At 52.2% G+C, this 21,356-nt stretch overlaps 1 protein-coding gene across 1 annotated transcript in view; it reads left to right on the top strand.

Annotated features, from left to right (window-relative positions):
- The first annotated feature begins 4,309 nt into the window (after positions 1-4,309).
- LOC144953825 (uncharacterized) overlaps positions 4,310-21,356 on the top strand; it is a 29,938-nt gene continuing 12,891 nt past the window's right edge. Inside the window, exons 1-5 of the mRNA XM_078884474.1 lie at positions 4,310-4,570; positions 7,940-8,098; positions 13,720-13,792; positions 14,188-14,316; positions 15,892-15,990. Of these exons, the coding sequence (XP_078740600.1) occupies positions 4,556-4,570; positions 7,940-8,098; positions 13,720-13,792; positions 14,188-14,316; positions 15,892-15,990 (475 nt within the window). The 5' untranslated portion in view covers positions 4,310-4,555. The remainder of the gene's footprint in view (positions 4,571-7,939; positions 8,099-13,719; positions 13,793-14,187; positions 14,317-15,891; positions 15,991-21,356) is intronic.

The raw sequence follows: 21,356 nt of genomic DNA, 5'->3' as shown, positions 1-21,356 counted from the left end.
TATGTGTGTGTGTATGTATGTGTGTGTATGTATGTGTGTGTGTTTGTGTGTGTATGTGTTTGTGTGTATGTGTGTATGTAAGTGTGTATGTAAGTGTGTGTTTGTATGTGTTTGTGTGTTTACGCTCGAATTACACAAATGTGTTGCAGGTCTAAGGCGTTCTTCGCGCAGCATTGCCGCTTTATTATTTCAGTCGTTTAATTCCGTACGCACCCTGAAAGTTGTGTGTGTCTGCAGCAAGCGCGTGTGTGTGTACCTATGGACGCGTGCATGTGTGTGTGTGTGTGTGGGGGGAACGGTAGTGTAGTGGTTAGCGTGTTGTCTGTGTGTATGTGTCCGTATGTGTGTCTGCTACAGCAGAGGTGTAGGGAATTCCAAAAAGACCTACATCTCTGCTTTATTGACCTGGTCAAGGCCTATGATACCATCAGTAGGACTGGGCTCTGGGTTGTTCTTCGTGCTTTCGGAGTCCCTGACCCTCTGCTCACGATCATTAAGGACCTTCATGATGGTGAGCGGGCCCGGGTAAAACTACGTGGCCGGGAGTCGGAGCCTTTCCCTGTACACCTTGGGGTGCGACAGGGATGTCCTCTGGCTCCCACATTATTTAACATCTATTTCGACTGCGTAGTTCGTGAAGCCTTCAATAGCTGTACCGGGGGAATTTCCATTTGGTACAGATATAATGGGAGGCTGATCGACGCCCGGGTGCGATCAAGGGATGGCTCCCTATTGGTCAACCACGTTATGTATGCTGATGATTTGGTAATAACTGCTCATTCAGAAGAGGAGTTGGAGACGCTGCTGCTGAGACTGGAGCGTGCCACTAAGAGGTGGGGCCTTACCATCAGCCCCACCAAAACTAAGCACCTGCCTGGGTGTTTTGTGCCATCGGACACTCCACCCCCACGGCTCCCAATTGGTGGTGGGGCAGTTGTGGAGAGAGTGGAGAGTTTCCCATACCTGGGCAGTGTGCTTATGACCGGCTCCAGTTTATCAGCAGAGGTCTCACTCCGAATCAGTCGAGCGGCAATATCTTTTCATCGGTTGCGTAACGCTGTGTGGAAGCTACCTGGTCTATCGCTCCGCACGAAGCTTCAGGTCTTCTCGGCCACGGTCATTCCCTCCCTTCTCTACGCTTGCGAAACGTGGACCCCCCTAGTGGAGCATCTTCGCCGGCTGGAAACATTTAGGCTGGCCTGCCTACGATCCATCCTGGGTTTAACCAGGCTGGACTGTGTGAGGAGCTCACAAGTCCTTGAAAGATCTGGGAAAAGTCCCATCAGTGAGCTCCTCCGGCAGGCAAGGCTGCGTTGGCTGGGTCATGTAGCCCGCATGCCCAGCCACCGCAAGCCTAAACAGCTTTTGTTCGGCCGGATCGAGGGGGCTAAACGGGCGCGGCACGGGCTAGAGAAGAGATGGAGTGATGTGGTACAGGAGGACGTGGAGCTGAGTGGACTTGCCGATGACTGGTACCAGCGGTGTCAAGATCGGCCTCAGTGGAGGAGGATCGTGAAGGACGCTACTGGGCAGTTGGAGGCAGTCGCCCTCCAACAACAACGGAGGGCGGAGGAGCGACGCTCACAACAACGAGCGGAGCGCCGGGTGGCTAAAGCACAGCAAGTTGGTACAGTAGGGGGCACAGGTGGTGCATCAGCCAGTCATCTCGGTCATCTCGGTCAGTCGACCCGTGGCACCTGGGTCTGCCCCGTGACCTCCTGCCAGCGGGCGTTCGACACTTCACGTGGCCTCAAGGTGCACATGGCCTGGCACAAGCGTCGTGGTGACGTCACCGCCACTTAGTGGCGAATGGCGGTTGTTGTTGTTGTTGTATGTGTGTGTGTCTGCGTGTGTATGTATGTGTGTGTGTGTGTCTGTGGTGTGTGTATGTATGTGTGTGTGTCTGTGGTGTGTGTGTGTCTGAGTGTGTGTCTGTGGTGTGTGTCTGTCTGTCTGTGTGTATGTATGTGTGTGTGTCTGTGGTATTTTGTACCATCGGACACTCCACCCCCACAACTCCCAATTGGTGATGGGGCAGTTGTGGAGAGAGTGGAGAGTTTCCCATACCTGGGCAGTGTGCTTATGACCGGCTCCAGTTTATCAGCAGAGGTCTCACTCCGAATCAGTCGAGCGGCAATATCTTTTCATCGGTTGCGTAACGCTGTGTGGAAGCTACCTGGTCTGTCGCTCCGCACGAAGCTTCAGGTCTTTTCGGCCACGGTCATTCCCTCCCTTCTCTACGCTTGCGAAACGTGGACCCCCCTAGTGGAGCATCTTCGCCGGTTGGAAACATTTAGGCTGGCCTGCCTACGATCCATCCTGGGTTTAACCAGGCTGGATTGTGTGAGGAGCTCACAAGTCCTTGAAAGATCTGGGCAAAGTCCCATCAGTGAGCTCCTCCGGCAGGCAAGGCTGCGTTGGCTGGGTCATGTAGCCCGCATGCCCAGCCACCGCCTGCCTAAGCAGCTTTTGTTCGGCCGGATCGAGGGGGCTAAACGGGCGCGGCACGGGCTAGAGAAGAGATGGAGTGATGTGGTACAGGAGGACGTGGAGCTGAGTGGACTTGCCGATGACTGGTACCAGCGGTGTCAACATCGGCCTCAGTGGAGGAGGCTCGTGAAGGACGCTACTGGGCAGTTGGAGGCAGTCGCCCTCCAACAACAACGGAGGGCGGAGGAGCGACGCTCACAACAACGAGCGGAGCGCCGGGTGGCTAAAGCACAGCAAGTTGGTACAGTAGGGGGCACAGGTAGTGCATCAGCCAGTCATCTCGGTCATCTCGGTCAGTCGACCCGTGGCACCTGCTGGGTCTGCCCCGTGACCTCCTGCCAGCGGGCGTTCGACACTTCACGTGGCCTCAAGGTGCACATGGCCTGGCACGTGCGTCGTGGTGACGTCACCGCCACTTAGTGGCGAATGGCGGTTGTTGTTGTTGTTGTGTCTGTGGTGTGTGTATGTATGTGTGTGTGTCTGTGGTGTGTGTGTGTCTGTGTGTGTGTCTGTGGTGTGTGTCTGTCTGTCTGTGTGTCTGTGTGTCTGTGTGTGTCTGTGTCTGCGTGTGTGGTGTGTGAGGAGCGGTGGGTGTAGTGGTTAGCGCTACGCTGCGCTACGAACCGAGCTCGATTCCCGCTCACGGCCACCACCGGTGACGATTATTTGAACCGGTCCTGGGCCTCCCCTAGATCGACTCAGCCTCAAACGAGTAACTGCTGTGGTGTGTGAACATCGCCACTGGGGAGACAAAGGCGGCCGGGCGTGGTGAATCCAAGCTAGTAGTGGTATATATTGTAGTGTATAGTAGGGGTAAGTGCTGTTAGTAGTAGCGAGTAGTAGCACCTAACACAGACAAAGGTCCCCCACGCAGAATCTAAAAGACTGTAGGGACAAGTGCTGTTAGCGAGCACCTATGAAGGCCCAGGACCTGTTATGGTGTTGGTGGTGTTGTGGTGGTGGTGTTGGTTGTGGTGGTGTTGGTGGTGGTGGTGTTGGTGGTGGTGTTGGTGGTGTTGGTGGTGGTGGTGTTGGTGGTGGTGGTGGTGTTGGTGGTGGTGGTGTTGTGTATGGTGGTGGTGTTGGTGGTGGTGGTGGTGTTGGTGGTGGTGGTGACGTGGTGTTGTGTATGGTGGTGGTGTTGGTGGTGGTGGTGGTGTTGGTGGTGGTGGTGTTGTGTATGGTGGTGGTGTTGGTGGTGGTGGTGGTGTTGGTGGTGGTGTTGGTGTTGGTGGTGATGGTGTTGGTGGTGGTGTTGGTGGTGGTGTTGTTGGTGGTGGTGGCTGTGAGCTCCCCACTCACGAGCATCCTCCACCACAACAACCACCACCACCACTACAACAATAGCCACCAACAACCACCACAACTACCACAAGAACATCAACCACAACCACCACCACGACCAACAACAACCAGCAGCAGCAGCACGGCTTCTGTCAGCAGCCGTCACTCCGACCCGAGGCGTCGTCACCTTCAACCTCTCCCCCCCCTGCCCCCTCCTCCCCCTCCCCTTAACCCCTCCCCCGCCCCTTAACCCCTCCCTTCCTCCTCCCCTTCCCCCCCTCTCCTCCCCCCTCCCTTCCTGCCCCCTCCCTCCTCCCCCCTCTCCTCCCCCCCTCTCCTCCTCCTCCCCTCTCCTCCTCCCCCCCCTCTCCTCCCCCTCCTCTCCTCCCCCCTCTCCTCCCCCCTCCATTCCTCCTCCCTTCCTGCTTCCCCCTCCCCTTACCCCCTATCCTCCTCCCCCCTCCCTCCCGACCTTGTTCTGCCCTCCCCTCCTCCCTCCCTCCCGTTGACTCTACAAACTGAAAGGGGAAGTAGGAGACGCTCGCCCTGTCTCTCTCTCTCTGTGTCTCTCTCTGTGTCTGTGTCTGTCTATCTGTGTCTCTCTCTTTCTGTGTCTGTCTCTCTGTCTGTCTCTCACTGTATCTGTCTCTCTCCGTCTCTCGCTTTATTGAGAGGTAGAGTGAGAGGCAGGTGAAGGGTGCGAGGTGAGAGAGACTGCGGGATGGAGACACCTGGAGCTTCAACTCCAGCCCAGGAAGAGGAACTTCGCTAGTAGCGTTTTATGTCTTCATTTGTGGTGAGACTGTGTGTGAGTCTGTGGTTCTTTGTGTGAGTCTGTGGGTCTATGGTTCTTTGTGTGAGTCTGTGGTTCTTTGTGTGAGTCTGTGGGTCTCTGTGTCTATGTGTGAGTCTGTGGTTCTTTGTGTGAGTCTGTGGGTTTCTGTGTCTATGTGTGAGTCTGTGAGTCTGTGGTTCTTTGTGTGAGTCTGTGGTCCTTTGTGTGAGTCTGTGGGTCTGTGATTCTTTGTGTGAGTCTGTGGTCCTTTGTGTGAGTCTGTGGGTCTGTGGTTCTTTGTGTGAGTCTGTGGGTCTCTGTGTGTGTCTGTGGGAGCTGAGTCTGTGGGGCTCTGTGTGAGTCTGTGGGGCTCTCTGTGTCTGTGGATCTATGTGTGAGTCTGTGAGTCTGTGGGTCTCTGTGTGAGTCTGTGGGTCACTGTGAGTTTGTGGGTCTCTGTGTGAGTCTGTGGGTCTCTGTGTGTGTCTGTGGGCCTCTGTGTCAGTCTGTGTGTGTCTGTGGGTCTCTGTAAGTCTATGGGTCTCTGTGTGAGTCTGTGGGTCTCTGTGTGAGTCTGTGGTTCTCTGTGTGAGTCTGTGGGTCTCTGTGTGAGTGTGTAAGTATGTGTGTCTCTGTGTGAGTCTGTGGGTCTCTGTGTGAGTCTGTGGGGCTCTGGTGTGGTGAGTCTGTGGGTCTCTAGTGTTGTATGGGTCTCTGTGTGATAGTCTATGGGTCTCTGTGTGATTAGTCTTTGGGTCTCTGTGCGTGTCTGTGGGCCTCTGTGAGTCTATGGGTCTCTGTGTGAGTCTGTGGGTCTCTGTGTGAGTCTGTGGGTCTCTGTGTGTGTCTGTGGGCCTCTGTGTGTGTCTAAGTGATGCACGTGTTGAGAGAGCGATTTGCCTGATCATGAAGTTGGCATGCACGCTGCCATTTATAGGCGGGAAACAGCAGTTCGCGGTGTGTAATGTGTATTGTATAACAGTGTATATTGTAGTGTATGGTGTGTAGTGTATAATTGTGTGTAGTGTAGTGTTATAGTGTAGTGTGCTGTGCGTGGTGTATAGTGTAGTGTATAGTGGTGTCTTCTTTTCTTATATATAAAAGTCTCTTGCGAGGGATTTGGCAGCACGCCCTAAGCCCCATGCTTGGCATAGGCTATTCCTTATTCACGTCCGTCACCTTTAAATTAGTTAAATTAGCGGGATTTTTTTGGCGATTTTGTATTATTACGCTATTATTTATGTTCAGTAAAACCTTGGATTGCGAGCATAATTCGTTCCGGAAACGTGTTTGTAATCCAAAGCACTCGTATAGTATCAGTTGTGGTCACGTGACGCTCGGTAGACAAAGCGTATACTACGCGTACTACTCGTTTTGCAAGACCTCGCTCGTTAATCAAATTAATATTTATTTTAAATTTTTGCTCGTCTTGCAAGACACTCGCAGACCAAGTTACTCGCAATCCAAGGTTTTACTGTATTTCCCTTCTCCCCGCGCTGTGTGACAACGCAGCCAGCTGCACTTGCGCACAATGCCCACTAGTTTACCCCCCTAGCTACCCACACGTGCCCATCGCCCCAGGTAAGTCGCACACTTTTCTATGATATGCATTTATACAAGACGTACGTCGCACACATTAATATTATAAGCATTTATATACTTACACTTTGCACTGCTCACATGGGTTGCCCCTAGCAACGCACACACGATCGCCACCTATTTTCAATCGCCTTACACAGGCAGCACAAACACCCCAAACACGTTAATTCTTCACAGTGCGATGTCCTCTTCTCCCCACCACACCCCAATGATACCCCAATGCGTTCTCAAACTACTATAGAGCCCCTACACATCATTAACACATTCCTGCGGAGGGAGCTGGTAGGAACGTTGGGTTGCTCGGCCAATGGCCTGCAGGGTCAACGGCGGCGTGGTGTATTCCGCAAATATGGCCGACTGTGAGGGCGGGCACAAGCCGGCGTGAGTAGGTGAAACGTTGAGTTTTATAAGGGCACCACGGGGTGACCAGCCCCTCCCCACCCAGCCCCACCCCTCCCACCCCCCACCCAGCCCCTCCCTCCCCACCCAGCCCCACCCCTCCCACCCCCCACCCAGCCCCTCCCACTCCCCACCCAGCCCCACCCTCCCCACCCTCCCCTCCCCACCCAGCCCCACCCTCCCCACCCAGCCCCTCCCCACCCTCCCCTCCCCACCCTCCCCTCCCCACCCAGCCCCTCCCACCCCACCCAGCCCCACCCTCCTCACCCAGCCCCTCCCCACCCTTCCCTCCCCACCCAGCCCCACCCTCCCCACCCAGCCCCTCCCTGCACGACGGACGGATGGACACAATAATCCCCTGTGGGCTGGTGGAACCAATGGGTTTCTACCAGTATTATTATAGCGCTGACATGCCATTATTGTAGCGTGGCCGGGGAGAGCGGCCCAGCCTCCAGCCTGCCAAGGTCACACCTCGGCGGGCTGGGAAAGGGGGCCTGTCCTGACTCATCCCCCCCCTCAACCAGTATATATACGGGGTAGTATCTCTTGGAAAGTCTCTCCTTACTTGATACAGCAAGCGTGCTGTGACGGTTCCACCTGAAGACGGAAGCTGGTGTTGCCTCCGAAACGTCGTGATTTTTATTTTATTTTACTTTTTTTAATTTTAACATTTTACCTACGTGACTTTACCGAAAAAACCTAAAAATATGAATCCTTGCAGTGACGAAAGCTTCAAATCTAGAACTGGGAAATCTGGGCAAGGCCAGGGGCTCTGCACAGGACTAGACCTCACCACGACACTCTGTCTGCTTACTACTTTGTGCTATAGATTCCTTTATACTGCTATACAGTCAGCATGTACTACTGTAGTGCCTCTACAGTCTGTTAAGGCTATATGGGGGATCTTTTTGTGTGTGAGTCCATGTGTGTGTGTCTGTACATGAGTTCTCACCACAGCGTTTCCGTCTGGCACCAACCAGGAGGTAGGGGGTTGTTTTGCTGGACCACACAGACACACAAAAACACACAAAGATACAGACGCAGACACACTCCACACACACGCAGACACATCAAAGACACGCGCACAGATACACACGCAGATAGACCCTAACACAGTGATACACATACAGACACACACACAGACACACACAGACACACAGACACACAGACACACAGACACACAGACACAAAGACACAAAGACACACACAGACACACACACACAGGCACAGACACACACACACAGACACACACACACAGACACACACACACAGACACACAGACACAGACACACACAGACGGGGTGGCACTCACGGAACCGTGCGGCATGAAAACACAGCAACAACTCAAGGAGCCCCTTTGCGATCTCGTGGTGTGCGTGGTGCGTTGCCCAGGAGCTACGAACTGAAGATGCCCATCGGATCATCATCATCATGATAAGAAGAAGAGGTAGAAGAGGAAGTTGGTGGTTCGTGGCGGGGGTGGTTTCCGAACGGGGGAAGATGCTCACGGCGGTGCTGGCGCTGTGCTGCTGTGTCAGATTGGTGGCTGCGGTAAGAGAAGGGGTGGAGGGGTTGATGATCATGATGATGATGGTCACTGCTATTAGTAGGTGACCTTCATCATCATCATGGGCACCACAGCGGCGAGGGAAATGTTAACTCCCGCTCCTGGTGTACAGGAGGTCGTGGGTTCGATACCGTGGCCCTGACGATGCCTGCTGCTGCTGCTGCTGTATATTTGAAGTCTGCGTCTCTCTCTCATCATGACCATGGTGGCTAGGAGATGTTGACTACCTCGCCTGGTGTACAGGAGGTCGTGGATTCGAGTCTTTGACCCTGGCGATGCCTGCTGCTGCTGTATATTTGAAGTCTGCATCTCTCTCTCTCTACCCGTAGTAGTCACTGTGTGGATTTTAGCTCGGTAGCTTCTGAAAAAGAGATACATACCTCAGTGGAGCCTTGCACTCGGTAAGATAAAAAATAGTTTAAGTTTATAGATTTTAGTTTAGAACTCATCGGAGGTTGCACAATCCAGTGGATATCTAAACTATATTTAAAAAAAAATTAGTTTACCAGATGGAAGGCTCCACTGAGCCATGTAGTTTTTTTTTAATGAGAAGTGGTACCTGGCCATCACATTTAATGATACCAGCTCAGCCAAGTGGCTGATCATGATCATGTGGAAATATATCACAGGAGCCAAACACTCTAACGCATAGAGATACATAGAGACCTATGGAGATATATAGAGATCCATTTAGATACGGAGATACACATATAGATACATACAGACCCATATAGATACATACAGACCCATATAGATACATAGATACCCATAGAGATACATAGAGACCCATAGACATATATAGACCCATATAGATACATAGACCCATATACAGGTAGTCCCCGACTTACGATGGGGATGCGTTACGACGACCCCGTCGTAAGTCGAAAATATCGTAAGTCGAAAATGGCCTCGCCTACCCAGGAGTCTTAAAGAATGGTGATAATTTAGCAAAACAGAGCAATTTACAGTACCGTACTGTATAAACTATATGTATTTATTAATTACAATACTGTATTGCACAGTAAAATTTAAAGTAAAAAACAAGGTAAATTCTTAGCCTACCTATATGAACTGCAATTTCATAGAAAGTTTTTTTCAGGAAACAATCCTATCTGCTATAAAAAAAAAACGTTTAACATGCATTGAACGTATCGTATCATGGTAACCTTAAAATGAAATCGCTAAAGCTACGTATCATACATGCATTGAACGTATCGTAACGTATCATATTGTACTGTACTCAGCAAGATTCGCACTAACAGTAAGACCACTTAACTCTCTCGACCGCTGGCATCACACAAGGCGGGAGATGCGTACATCCCAACGTACAGTATCGTACCTCGTACGCTGCTGCTGCGTTTGCTTGCCGCGCAAAATGTAAAATATTTAACAATTTTGTCGTATCGCTATCGCCATCGTAAGATCGAAATATCGTAAGTCGGACCATCGTAAGTCGGGGACTACCTGTATATAAATACAGACCCGTATAGATACATAGAGACACATATAGCCACATAGATAACCATATAGATACCTAGAGTCCATATAGATACATAGATACCCATATAGATACATAAAGACCCATGTAGATACATAGACCCATATAGATACATAGAGACCCATATAGATACATAGAGACCCATATATATATAAATACAGACCCGTATAGATACATAGAGACACATAGACACAAAGACCCATAGAGATATACAGAAACCCATATAGATACATAGACCCAAACAGATACATAGTACCATATAGACACATAGATACCCATATAGACACAGAGACCCATAGAGATACATATGTAATAAATCAGGTCGACGACAAGCGACTATCTCCGTCTGTTTATTTCCTCGTTATCTGGACAGCTCGCGTTCCGCTCTCTTCGGTCGTCCCGCTCCCGCGCCACTCTCTCGCTTCCCCGCTCCCGCGCCCCGCTGGCAGACGGCGCGCTGGGAGCCGTCTCCACGTCGCCACGTGGCCGATGGCTCGCGGAGACCCGCGACGTGGCCCTGCTTCCAGCCTGCACCAACTGACCCCGAGCCCCTTCCGGCTCTCCCTTATATCCCCTTCCCGCCTCACCCAGACTCCGCCCTTCGCCACACCCCTTAAGAACTTTCCACCCCCTAGCGCCCGCGGGCTCCGCCCTTGAACCCTGCCCCCGATGGTTCGTGTTGCCTGGTTGGCTTAGGGGCTGGGGCGGCGAAGCCCCCCCCCCACCAACCGGCGACCCCCCAGCATACGCTCACATTACACATAGACATGAATACACAGAGACCCACAGGGACCCACAGGGACCCACAGGGACCCACAGGGACCCACAGGGACCCATAGAGACCCACAGGGACCCATAGAGACCCACAGGGACCCACAGGGACCCACAGGGACCCACAGGGACCCACAGAGACCCATAGAGACCCACAGAAACCCACAGGGACCCACAGAGACCCATAGAGACCCACAGGGACCCACAGGGACCCACAGGGACCCACAGGGACCCACAGGGACCCACAGAGACCCATAGAGACCCACAGAAACCCACAGGGACCCACAGAGACCCACAGAGACCCATAGAGACCCATAGAGACCCACAGGGACCCACAGGGACCCACAGGGACCCACAGGGACCCACAGGGACTCATAGAGACCCACAGAAACCCACAGAGACCCACAGGGACCCACAGGGACCCACAGAGACCCACAGGGACCCACAGAGACCCATAGAGACCCACAGGGACCCACAGGGACCCACAGGGACCCACAGGGACCCATAGAGACCCACAGAAACCCACAGGGACCCACAGGGACCCACAGGGACCCACAGAGACCCACAGAAACCCACAGAGACCCATAGAGACCCACAGAGACCCACAGAAACCCACAGGGACCCACAGAGATCCAGAGACTCATCGTCGTCGTCAGTCCCTCGGGGTTTGAGGATGACGTCCATCAGGTTTGGTGGTGGCTCAGGAGACCAATTCTGGATCCGAAGATCTTTGGGCATTGAGGGCACCGCGGTGACGGTCCCAGCTGGAAGTGGAATCCGCAGTGTCAGGTCGGCTTCCTCTTCCTTTCTTCTTTGGCAGCGATCCGCTTCGCCATTAAGACTTTGGGTCTATGAGTGGAGCTCGCGACCTGGTGGTGGAAGCAGCGGCGCCACCCTTGGGCGGTCGGCAGCCTGCTGCTCCTGCTAGTCTCGAGGGATGATTTTTCCGTGCTTCAGGGAGGACGTGAGGGTATCCTTGAAACCGCTGCCTTTGTGCTCCTCTCATCCGCTGACCATTGGAGAGCCTTCGGAGAAAATGATCTGGCTGGGTGAAGGCGCTTCTCAGTCATGCAAATGCAGTGGCTGGTTCGTCAGAGTTGTTTTTTTTACGCGTCGCTTCAATGCCAGTGGTGTCGGCTTGGAGGAAGACACTCGCAATCGGTGCAGCGATCCTGCCACTCGATCCCCCTGGAATTGGCGAAGGCAGCGCTGATGGAAGCGCTGAAGCGCAGTGACATGGCCCCCGGTAGGTTGTCCACGTTACGCCATAGTATAGAGGAACGTCGGGACGAAAACGGCCCTCGGTAAACGACGAGCTTTTTTTTATCCTGCGGAGATCTTCATCATTGAAGACAGCGCTGGCGCAATTTGTAGAAGGTGGCGCTGTCACACCGGACAGCACTTGCCCCTCCTCGTCAACGGTGGACGTTCGGGAATTACTCCACGTATTGAAGTGCCTCTCCATCGACATCGATGATCCGGGGGTGAGTGGTTGTTTGGCTCATTGTTGGATGGCAGTGTGTGAAGGACATTGGTTTTGGTGATGTTCCAGTTTAAGCCAAGTCTCCTGTATGCAGAGTTGAATACATGGAGGGTCGTCTGGATGTTCTGCACAGAGTCAGGCACCACACAGCAGTCGTCTGCCAGGTTTGTGGGTCAGCTTCTTCTTTGCCCGAAAACGTCCGAGGTTGAAGAGCTTCCCGTCCAGACGGTTTACCGGATGCCGACACCAGATGGAAGGCCACCATGGACAAGGAGAGTGACCATGGCCATATATAGGTGGTGAATGAGGTGGGGGCGATCACACAACGCTGTCTGATGCCCCTTCAGATCTGAAAGGCATTCGTCTTATTTCCCCCACTCGGCACGGTGGTGGTCGTGTCTTCGTGCAGGAGCCGCAGGATAATGACAAACTTCTCCGGGCATCCAAGATGGCGAAGGATACTCCCAAAGGGCTTCCCGGTTGAGGGGTCAAATGTCTTGGTTAGGTTGATGAATACCGAGGACAGTTCTTGATGCCGTTCGCGACACTTCTCTTGAATCTGTTGGTTAGCCCTGGGATGGTCGGGATCCACACCGTGCCTCCGACAGGACCTTCTCAGCAAACAGGACTCAGGAGATTGACCAGCATGTGGACCAGGCTCTGTCCTGCAGTGGACAAGAAGCAGATCCCCCCTGAGTTTCCACATCAAGACTTATTGAAGATTGTTACTACGGCCGCCGGGGAGGTCTTCTTCGTGCCAGATCCAGATGGATCAGCTTGTGGAGCCTTGAAGTGAGCAATTGGCTGCCAACTCCGGAGACTTCAGCTGGGATGCCGTCCGAACTGCGTGCTCTGTTGGACTTCGCCTCAGCTTACCGATGGTTGGTGGCTCGCCGAGGTGGTGCTCTGTAGAATGTTTCTGTAATGACTCGGAGGGTTTCCCTGTTCGAAACTGCTCTTTACAGCATTTGATGGATCGCATGTGTCTGTGTGTGTGTCTGTATCTGTGTGTGTGTCTGTGTGTGTGTCTGTATCTGTGTGTGTGTCTGTATCTGTGTGTGTGAGCGGTAGTGTAGCGGTTAGCGCTATTCTGCACTATGAACCAGCGACCCCGGGTTTGATTCCCGCTTTTGGCCAGCACCAGTGATGATTATCTGAATCCGTCCTGGGCCTCCCCTATGTCGACGCAGCCTCAAATGAGTACCTGGTGTGATGTGTATACATCGTCACTAGGGAGACAAAGGCGGCCGGGCGTGGTGCTGGCCACCCACCCCCTAGTGTGCCGTGCCGGCCTTCATAGATGCTCGCTAACAGCACTTGCCCCAACAGTCTATTAAGGCTATACGGGGATCTTTGTCTTCATCTTTGTATATCTGTCTGTGTGTCTGAGTGTGTGTCTGAGTGTGTGTGCATCTGTTTGTGTGTGTATCTGTGTATCTGTTTGCGTGTGTTTGGGAGCGGTAGTGTAATAGCAGTTAACGCTACGCTACAAACCCTGCATCCCGAATTAGATTCCCACTCACGGCCACTAACACCAGTGGTAGCGATTATCTGAACCAGTCCTGGGCTTCCCCTAGGTCGACTCAGCCTCAAATGAGTGCGTGGTGCGATGGTGTATTTACACCACCACTGGGGGAGACAAAGGCGGCCGGGCGTGGTGCTGGCCACCCACCCCCTCTGTGTGTGTCACAGTGCCGGTAGCCTTCATAGTTGCCCCTACAGTCTGTTACTGGCTACACGGGGGGATCTTCGTTTTTGTTTTGATAATGACGACAATGATAGCAAAGTTACATATGTAAAAAAATACAAAAAACAATGTCTAATAAAATGCAACCCTTTCCTGCCACCCACAGACACCCACAGAGGAGCCATGTCCTCTTGGATTCTACCACGTAGAAGGATTTTGTTGTGAGCTGTGCAAGCCAGGTAAGGGCAGAGCCAAAATCAAAATCGTGCAGTCACGAGGAGTTGCCATTTTTTTAGGCATGCATTTGTGGGCAACGGTGGCTAGTGAGATGTTGACCACCTCGCCTAGTGTGCAGGAGGACCTGGGTTCGATCCGTTGACCCTGATGCTTGTTGCCACCGTGGCTAGGAAGATGTTGACTAGCTCGTCTGGTATACAGGAGGTCATTCGTTCGATCCCGACCCTGACGATGCCTGCTGGTGTGTATTCAGAGTCTATGTCTCTCTCTCTCTCGATATAGTCAGTTCGCGTCGAGTTCCACATGCGATTTACCAGTAACCAAATTCGTCAATAACGAGGGGATGGCGATGATGATGATGTTTGTTTGTACGTTTTGCATCCCTCGTCTCTTGTAGGGCAATTCGTGCTGTTTGAATGCATGAAAAACAATGGCCCCTCGACCTGTCTGGAATGTCCTAACGGATACTACACTGCCATTGCTAACCACCTATCAGGATGTTTGAAATGCACGCCCTGTGATGAAGGTAACAACCACTTCCCTTGCGTCTTTATCAATGAGAATTGACGTTCCTCTAAATGTCCGATTTGAATATACCGAAGCATATACTAGTGTAGTGTGTGGTAGTGTGTGGTAGTGTAGTGTATAGTAGTGTGTTGTGTAGTAGTGTGTAGTAGTGTAGAGTAGTGTATACTAGTGTAGTGACTGACTCGGAGACACTGAGAAAAGGAGGCACTCTGTTTATTAACACGGCCTGACACTTAACACTTCATAACTCTTCTTGGTTCTTTCGGTAAAGTCACGTAGAAGGGAAATAATAAAATAATACAAATAAAAGATAAAATACAATTATTATGTTTTATTTGTATTATTTTATTATTTCCCTTCTACGTGACTTTACCGAAAGAACCAAGAAGATGAATCCCTGCAGTCACGAAAGCTTTAAATCTAAACTTCATAACTCGTCACTAAATGAACTACGGTTCCCAGTCAGAACAGTTGGTAGACTGCCTGACTGGTGACATCGAGATGGTGAAGATGGCAGAGGTCGCAACCGGGTACCCGATACCCGTACCCTACCCGATACCCGGCTACCCGTACCCAGCCGGGTACGGGTACGGGTACCCGTTTGCGACCCTGGTGCAGCCGGGTACGGGTACGGGTAGGCCATGAGTCACTGGTGAGTCAACGTTTGTCACTCATTACGGGTAGGGTATTGGTACGGGTAGGGAATCAAAACCTGTTTGCGACCTCTGGAAGACGGAGAAGACAACGAGAAGAATGGTGAAGACTCCAGCAGCACGACAGAATCCCACTCCACACGACAGCCGTGAGGTCCTCTACAATGGCCCCTCTTGTACTGTCGGCATGACCTGGCTCTGCCCCGGGTCACGCCCCCTTTCTGGAACCTACTAGCAGATTTTTGATGTGCCCCTTCCGTGACCTTTCCCGTAGATCCCTCTCTGGTCTATCACCTGGCCTGCTGTCAGTCAGGGCTGCTGTGAGCTTCAGATCCCCTTCCCCGCCAGCAGCCAGCGCGATGCTGCTACGTGGCCGATTCTATGTCACTACACTCGTGTAGTGTGTAGTCGTGTGTCGTAGTGTGTAGTAGTGTATAGTAGTGTAGTATATAGTAGTGTGGTGTGTAGTGGTGTATAGTATATAGTAGTGTATAGTGTAGTGTATAGTAGTGTAGTGTATAGCAGTGTAGTGTATCGTGGTGCAGTGTATAGTAGTGTAGTGTGTAGTGTATAGTGTAGTGTGTAGTGTAGTGTGTAGTGTAGTGTGTAGTGTAGTGTACAGTGTATATTAGTGCAGTGTATAGTAGTGTAGTGTATAGTGTACTATACTAGTACACCACACCGGTGTGTTGGAGAGCCAAGCCACAACATTTACAATCCGAGTACGACGTTTCGCCAGTAATTACAACTAGCTTCATCAGGCGACAGACAGATTTGTGGAGAAGTCCACCTGTTTCGCTCCTTATATAGAGGCGTCACCCTGACGACGCCTGCTGCTGTATATGTTTAATATGCGTCTCACCGTGGTGGTCACCATATGAATTTTTCTCCGTTTTTCCCGCCCGTGTCTCCCCGCACAGACGAGGACATTGACCAGCCTTGCACCGGGAGCTCCGACACGCTGTGCCGATGTAAAGCCGGTTTCCAGAGAGCAGATGATGGGTTATGCAGTTCAACAGGTAGGCTTTAACGACCAATATCATTCCCATTAGAGGTTTGTTGGGTTAGATTGCATAAATATATAAATGTGTCATTAAACCCGCCACCACCCGACACAGCCAATTAGTAAAGTTTTTCACGTAAACAGAACGTGCCAATTCGTTACTAGTACAGCACTAGTGTATAGTGTAGTGTATAGTAGTGTATAGTGTAGTGTATAGTGTAGTGTATAGTGTAGTGTATAGTGTAGTGTACTAGCACAGCACACCGGTTTGTTGTAGAGCAAGGCCACTTCACTCAAGAAGGGCTCACAAGTGACGTCATCACATCTACCCCTCTATTTAAGGAACGAAACATGAGGATTTCTCCTCAAATTTGACTGTCGCCTGATGAAGCTAGTTATAATAACTAGCAAAACGTCGTACTCAGATCAACATCAATTGAGTGTCCTTGTTGGCAAGCATTTTCGTTCTGCAACTGCCACACCAGGTTTGTTTGTGATTATTTAATATTTCTCTGGTGTTCCTTTAGTCTTACGCTGATGTTGCGTCCCGTCTGTCCAATATGGCATCTGCCAAATGAGCAATTAATCCGATACACACCTTCTGCTGATAACGTAGGCAATTCATCTTTAGACAATTCATCTTTAGATACAAGTTTTTTTTTATTTTGTGTACCATGCCAAATCTTACTGATTTTTTTTTTTCCAAAATGCTAGCTAGTCTGTCAGTTACTCCCACGATATATGGTATTTTTAGTGTTTAATGACATGATCACTTTCAGCATTATTGCTATTCGATCTTGGTTTGGCATTCAATGCTCTGTTCATTTGAGCATTATTGTAGCCATTCAATCGTAGATATTTTTTAACAAGTTTAATCTCTCTCCTCAGACTTTCACCATCTGACATTGTTTTAGCCCCATGTATAAGTATCTTTATGAGAGAGGATTTCTGTACAGGGTGATTATGCGAATCTGCATTCAGATAGGCATCAGTATGCGTTTCCTTTCAGTAAACGCTGTGTGTTGTTTACAATTTAGCCCGAGTCCGAGCAAAATATCCAGGAATGGGCGTGTGTTATTCACCTCCAATTCCATGGTAACTGGATGGCCGGGTTTTGTGAATTCAGATGATTTATAAATTTACTAAATGTATCTTTACTATGTGGCCAGACAACCTAAGTGTCATCCACATATCTAAACCAAAAATGTGGTTTTAGTATACTTGTAGCATCATCATCATATAAACCATCATCATATAAAACATCATCATCATACAAACCATCATCATATAAACCATCATCATCATATATACCATCATCATCATTATCATATAAACAAAGATGGTCACCGCATCATCACACAGCGCTTTCAGATGCTATACACACTACACTATACACTACTCTATACACTACACTATTCACTGCTCTATACACTGTACTACTATATACTACAATACACTAGTATACATTTTTTCCACCATATATATTTCATGTCTCGGCAGTTCTCCCGCTATATTTTTCACCTGAGGACGATTGTTTGTGTTGCAATCGAAACGTCGTGATCTATTATTTTTTCTACCTACGTGACTTTACCGAAAGAAGCAAAGAGTATAATACACTAGTGTATACACTTTACACTACACTACTATATACTACACTCTACGCGACTTTACACTACACACTACACTACTATACAGTACATTCTACACAACTACACTACACTCTACAGTACACTCTACACTACTACACACTATGCTACTATATACTACACTATTATCTCCTATGCTATATTATACATTACACTATACACTACTATAAACTACACTACTATACAGTACACTACTCTATACTACCATAACATATGTAGTGGTGGTGTTGACGTGCGCCGACTGTGACAGTGATGGATCACGTGGCGGCACGGGGTGCGGGGTTGGGCACGCGTTGTGGGCGTGGTATGGACGCGCGCGCCGGGAGTGACAGATGACGGGGCGGCGCGGCGTGGGTGGTGAGGCACGCTGAGATGTGGGAAAACAGGATCGTAGCCAGCGCCCAGTGATTGGTCGAATAGGATGGGTGCTCGCAGCGACGTCCGCAGGTGGGGTATAAAGGGGGACGCGCGAGAGCACTCGAGGAGAAGTTATCCAGTTGAAGATCGAAGACGGAGTTGAAGACCTAGTGCCCCGAGACCCCTAGTCCCGCCGTCCTTGTAGGGACCGGGGCCCTGTGTGGCTCGGAGGCGAGACTGTGGGACCCGGGGTCCGACGCCCACGTGGGTCGGGCTGGGGACCCACAGTCAAGACGGACACCCCGGGCAGGGAGTGTCCAGAGTAGCTCAATGGGCGTTAGTCGTCAGAGTAGCTAAGTGGGTGTTGGTCACCCGAGTAGCTCAGTGGGCGTTAGTCGCCAGAGTAGATAAGTGGGTGTTAGTTACCCGAGTAGCTCAGTGGGCGTTAGTCGCCAGAGTAGATAAGTGGGTGTTAGTCACCCGAGTAGCTCAGTGGGCGTTAGTCGCCAGAGTAGCTAAGTGGGTGGTTGTCACCCGGGATACTAAGTGGTTGTTAGTCACCTGTGAACGAGTTTGGTGAAATAAAGAGTGTGCTACCCGTGAAGTCGTCTCCCGCCGAGTTACTACATTACAACTGGCGTCAGAAGTAAACCTGTCTTCAAGAAGAATGGACACGAGGAAGACTACCCGTACCCACGAGCGAGGTCGGGAAGACGACGGCGTACCGGGGACACCAACCTCGGGAGGAGAGGACGAGGAGTTGCCGCCGATGCAGCACTTCGCGGTGATGGCCGACGCTCCGCTCGCCTCCGACACCAGCCTCCAAGACGCACACTCCCGTTTGGCGGAGTTGCTACTCGCCGCCGCCGCTATCTTGGCGGACATCTCCGTTCCGGCGAGCGAAAAAACGGCTGCGGGGTTGGTGGAGAAAGCGAGGTTGGAGGGATCCCGCCAAAAGGCGCTTCGCGCCGAAAGTCTTGAAGTTGCCGCCGTTTTTGAGGGGCCGCCATCGATTGGCGGGAAGCACGGACACCACGTGGCCGGAGACCTCCGCTCAGCGCAGCCCACGTCATCAGCGCGCGCCGGAGCTCTCCATTTTGCGCCTGACGACCGAGCCGACATTTTACACAACTACAGCGGAGCGCGGGAAAATCTCTCCGACGTCGACGACGATCGGGTCCTCCAGCAAAGATTGCCCGCGCTGTCGGCGTTCAAGGCGGATGGGGGCGACTGGGGAGCCTTCCAACGAAGGTTCCTCGCTCATCAGGAAATGTCGGGGTGGTCCGACACCACTGCCCTGCGTGCGTTGCCAGCGATGCTCGACGACGACGCGCTTGCAGCCTTCACATCTGCTGCAAGGTCGTCCCGCTCTACGCTCCAGGCCGCACTACACCTGATGGCGAAGGTGTTCGGGCCGCCCTCCACCTGTCGCCACCAGTTCTACGATCGGCGAAAGGTGGCTGGAGAAACGACGCTCGCCTATCGCACGGCGCTGCTCGCCTTGGCGGACGCAGCTTTTCCCCGCATGGACAAGGAGGGGAAGGACGCCATGGTGACGGAGCAGCTGCTGGCGTTGGCCCACGAGTTGGGGGTCCCCATCAATGTGGCAGACGAAATGGATATCTGCTCCCTGGCGATCGCCACGAGCATTCACGCGTACGAGGTCCTCAAGCGCAAGCCGACGGTCGTCTGCAAATTGGCGGGGAACGCGGCACTGGCCGCCATGATCGCCGAACCTCAGCCAGCGGCGGATCAGGAACAGGCCTTCGCTGCATCGCGTCCGGGGGAGTGGAGAACGGGAGGTCGTTCGCCCACACGTTCATCCCGCAAGCTGGAGCAACCGAAACCTACGACGTCCCTCGTCGTCTGCTACAACTGCGGCCTTCGGGGTCACGTCGCAGCCGGGTGCCGGGCCCCGCGTCAGCGCGCCGCGGGACCACGTCGGGACGACGACCAGGCCCACAAGTCATCCCAACAAAACCCGGCAAGTCGCGGCACCTCACACGCTCGGTCCACATACACGGCACGTTCGGGTCGCCGCTTGGCGGTGGGGGGTTCGCGGCTGGGTGCCGGGGGTTCACTTCGGCGAGGGGGGTCCGTACACGGCCCGCAAGCAGTCGAATGGTCCGAATTGGCCCACAGGATAGTGGCTGCGTCGGCCGGGTCATCCGTGGTAACGGGGTTTATTGACGGGGTTGAGGTCCGGGTGCTTGTGGACACGGGTGCGTCGGCCACTATCATTTCGGACCTTATTTATAACATTCTTCCCGTCCAAAGTAGACCCCTTCTGCCTGTGGACGTGCCATTTTATGCGGCGAATGGGGGATCCCTGGGGATCATCGGCCAGATTCGGGCGACTATTTGCATTGGTGACATCAAATTGGCGGGCCCTATTTTTGTATCATCATCGCTGGCCGTTCCCTGTTTGCTAGGTACGGACTTTTTGTCCAAAATGCCCATCAAAATTCTCATGGATCAGGCCTGCATTGAGCTTCCGTCGGGTCGGCGGGTTGCGTTCTTGACGAGCCCTACCAAAATACGCACGGTTTGTGCGACGGTGCAGGCGCTGGCAACTCAGACTGTACGGGTGCCCCCGGGATCGCAAATGTTGGTACCCCTTCGGCTGAGGAAACCACTCGGGGTGGGTGCGGAGGCACAGGGAGTGCTGTTGGGGCCGTCTAACAGGGCCAGAAGGGGCCTCGACTTAGCGGTTGCTCAAACCATGGTGAGAGGGGACAGTGAGCCGTTCGTAATGGTCCTGAATACGGGGTCGCGGCCGGCCGTAATTGCGCAGGGAACGGTGCTGGCTCACGCCGCGCCGCTACCCGTTGAGGAACGGCTCGTGGCTCAAGCAGATTTCACTGTCGAGTCGCATCCTCCAAGCGATGAGGGGACAGAGTGGTTGGACTCGTTGTGTGCCGGTTCTGCTAACTTGTCCAAAGTGCAATTGGGAGCATTGAGGGGTTTGCTACTCGAGTTTGCTGACGTGTTCAGCAAACATAAGTACGATATCGGCTGCACGGACCTGTTGCGCCACCACATAGCTACAGGGGACGCGGCCCCTATTCGACAGAATCCCTTCCGGCTCAGCCCAGCCGAGAAGGAGCGTGTGCAATCGGCGGTTAATGATATGTTGGCGGCCGATATCATTTCGCCCTCTTCTAGTCCGTGGGGTGCTCCTATTGTCCTAGTTAAAAAACAGGACGGGTCCTTGCGGTTTTGTGTCGATTTCCGCCGCTTAAACAAAATCTCGATGGCGGATGCGTATCCGCTCCCCAGGATGGATGAGTCGCTGGATGCCTTGGCGGGAGCACAGTTTTTTTCCACACTCGATCTGCTTTCCGGATTTTGGCAATTACCACTCGATAGCGAATCTAAA

This window comes from Lampetra fluviatilis, assembly GCF_964198595.1.
Source record: "Lampetra fluviatilis chromosome 45 unlocalized genomic scaffold, kcLamFluv1.1 SUPER_45_unloc_2, whole genome shotgun sequence".
Taxonomy (NCBI): Eukaryota; Metazoa; Chordata; class Hyperoartia; order Petromyzontiformes; family Petromyzontidae; genus Lampetra; species Lampetra fluviatilis.
This window is presented reverse-complemented; position numbering and strand designations above follow the sequence as displayed.